Here is a 1,126-nt window from a genome sequence, read left to right on the forward strand (position 1 = left end):
GGAGGGAGGGAGGGAGGGAGGGAGGGAGGGAAGGAAAGGAGGAGGAAGAGTGGAGTTAAATAAAAGCAGCAGCAGCAGCCTGGCAGGAGATCAGGAGGAGCTCACAGATGGTTAACACTGTTTTTCACACAGACCTTGAACACAGGTCCTTTCCAAACAGTGCTCTGGGCCAGTAATGAATATTTTTACCTCTCCCAAACTCAGTGTTAGTAATTAATGATGGGGTTGGCTGAGTTACCAAACGTAATGTAATAAAATCATAAAAGCAAGATTCTCGCAGACCCACAGGTTGTTATTGAAGAATTCCTGCCACTTGATGACCCCAGCCTTCACAATTTCCGATTTTTCTTTTGTGGATTCCTCTGTGCGTTCCACATCCTGCTTAAACCTGTCCACTAACTTTTTCCATTTTTCTGTCAACTTCTCCACCATTCCAAGGTCTCCAGTGTCCTAAAATGCACAGAATCAAGGAATTCTCTTATTCATGTAACAAGCATTGATTGTCATGTACCAGGCCTTTATTAATAGGGAATTACTTAAAGAATTCACAGGAAGTGGGCCAAAAGTTGAGAAGATGTTTTTCTTTTTAAACACCACTATGGTAACGGCTTTCTGCGCTACATGGATTAGGAATGAGGATTTTTCCTTTGCCCACAGGATTTTTGCACGGGCAAAGGCAGGGACTGGGAAGCCAGGCAGAACCAAATGTGAAGTCTAGACAGTGACATTATTTAATCTAAAGTTTATATTTATTATCCATAAAATAGAGACCCTACTAGATCGAGTAGTATTTTTAACAGTTAGGTGACAGGAGCTGGAGAAGTGACTCAGTAGTTAAGAATGCTTACTAATCAGCAGCCGGGGCGTGGTGGCGCACGCCTTTAATCCCAGCACTCGGGAGGCAGAGGCAGGCGGATTTCTGAGTTTGAGGCCAGCCTGGTCTACAAAGTGAGTTCTAGGACAGCCAGAGCTACACAGAGAAACCCTGTCTTGAAAAACCAAAAACCAAAAAACAAACAAAAAAAAAATTAAAAAAAAAAGAATTATCAATCTAATGCTCAATATTCAAACAGACAGAGAATATGAAGATAGTTTTTTCAAAACAAATTGAAAGTGTCTTAAATAA

General features: G+C 41.4%; 1 protein-coding gene across 1 annotated transcript in view; it reads right to left on the bottom strand.

Moving 5' to 3' along the window:
• Axdnd1 (axonemal dynein light chain domain containing 1) overlaps positions 1-1,126 on the bottom strand; it is an 84,638-nt gene that overhangs the window by 41,303 nt on the left and 42,209 nt on the right. Inside the window, exon 13 of the mRNA XM_021199072.2 lies at positions 287-450. Within this exon, the coding sequence (XP_021054731.1) occupies positions 287-450 (164 nt within the window). The remainder of the gene's footprint in view (positions 1-286; positions 451-1,126) is intronic.

Source organism: Mus pahari, chromosome 5 (genome assembly GCF_900095145.1).
Source record: "Mus pahari chromosome 5, PAHARI_EIJ_v1.1, whole genome shotgun sequence".
Taxonomy (NCBI): Eukaryota; Metazoa; Chordata; class Mammalia; order Rodentia; family Muridae; genus Mus; species Mus pahari.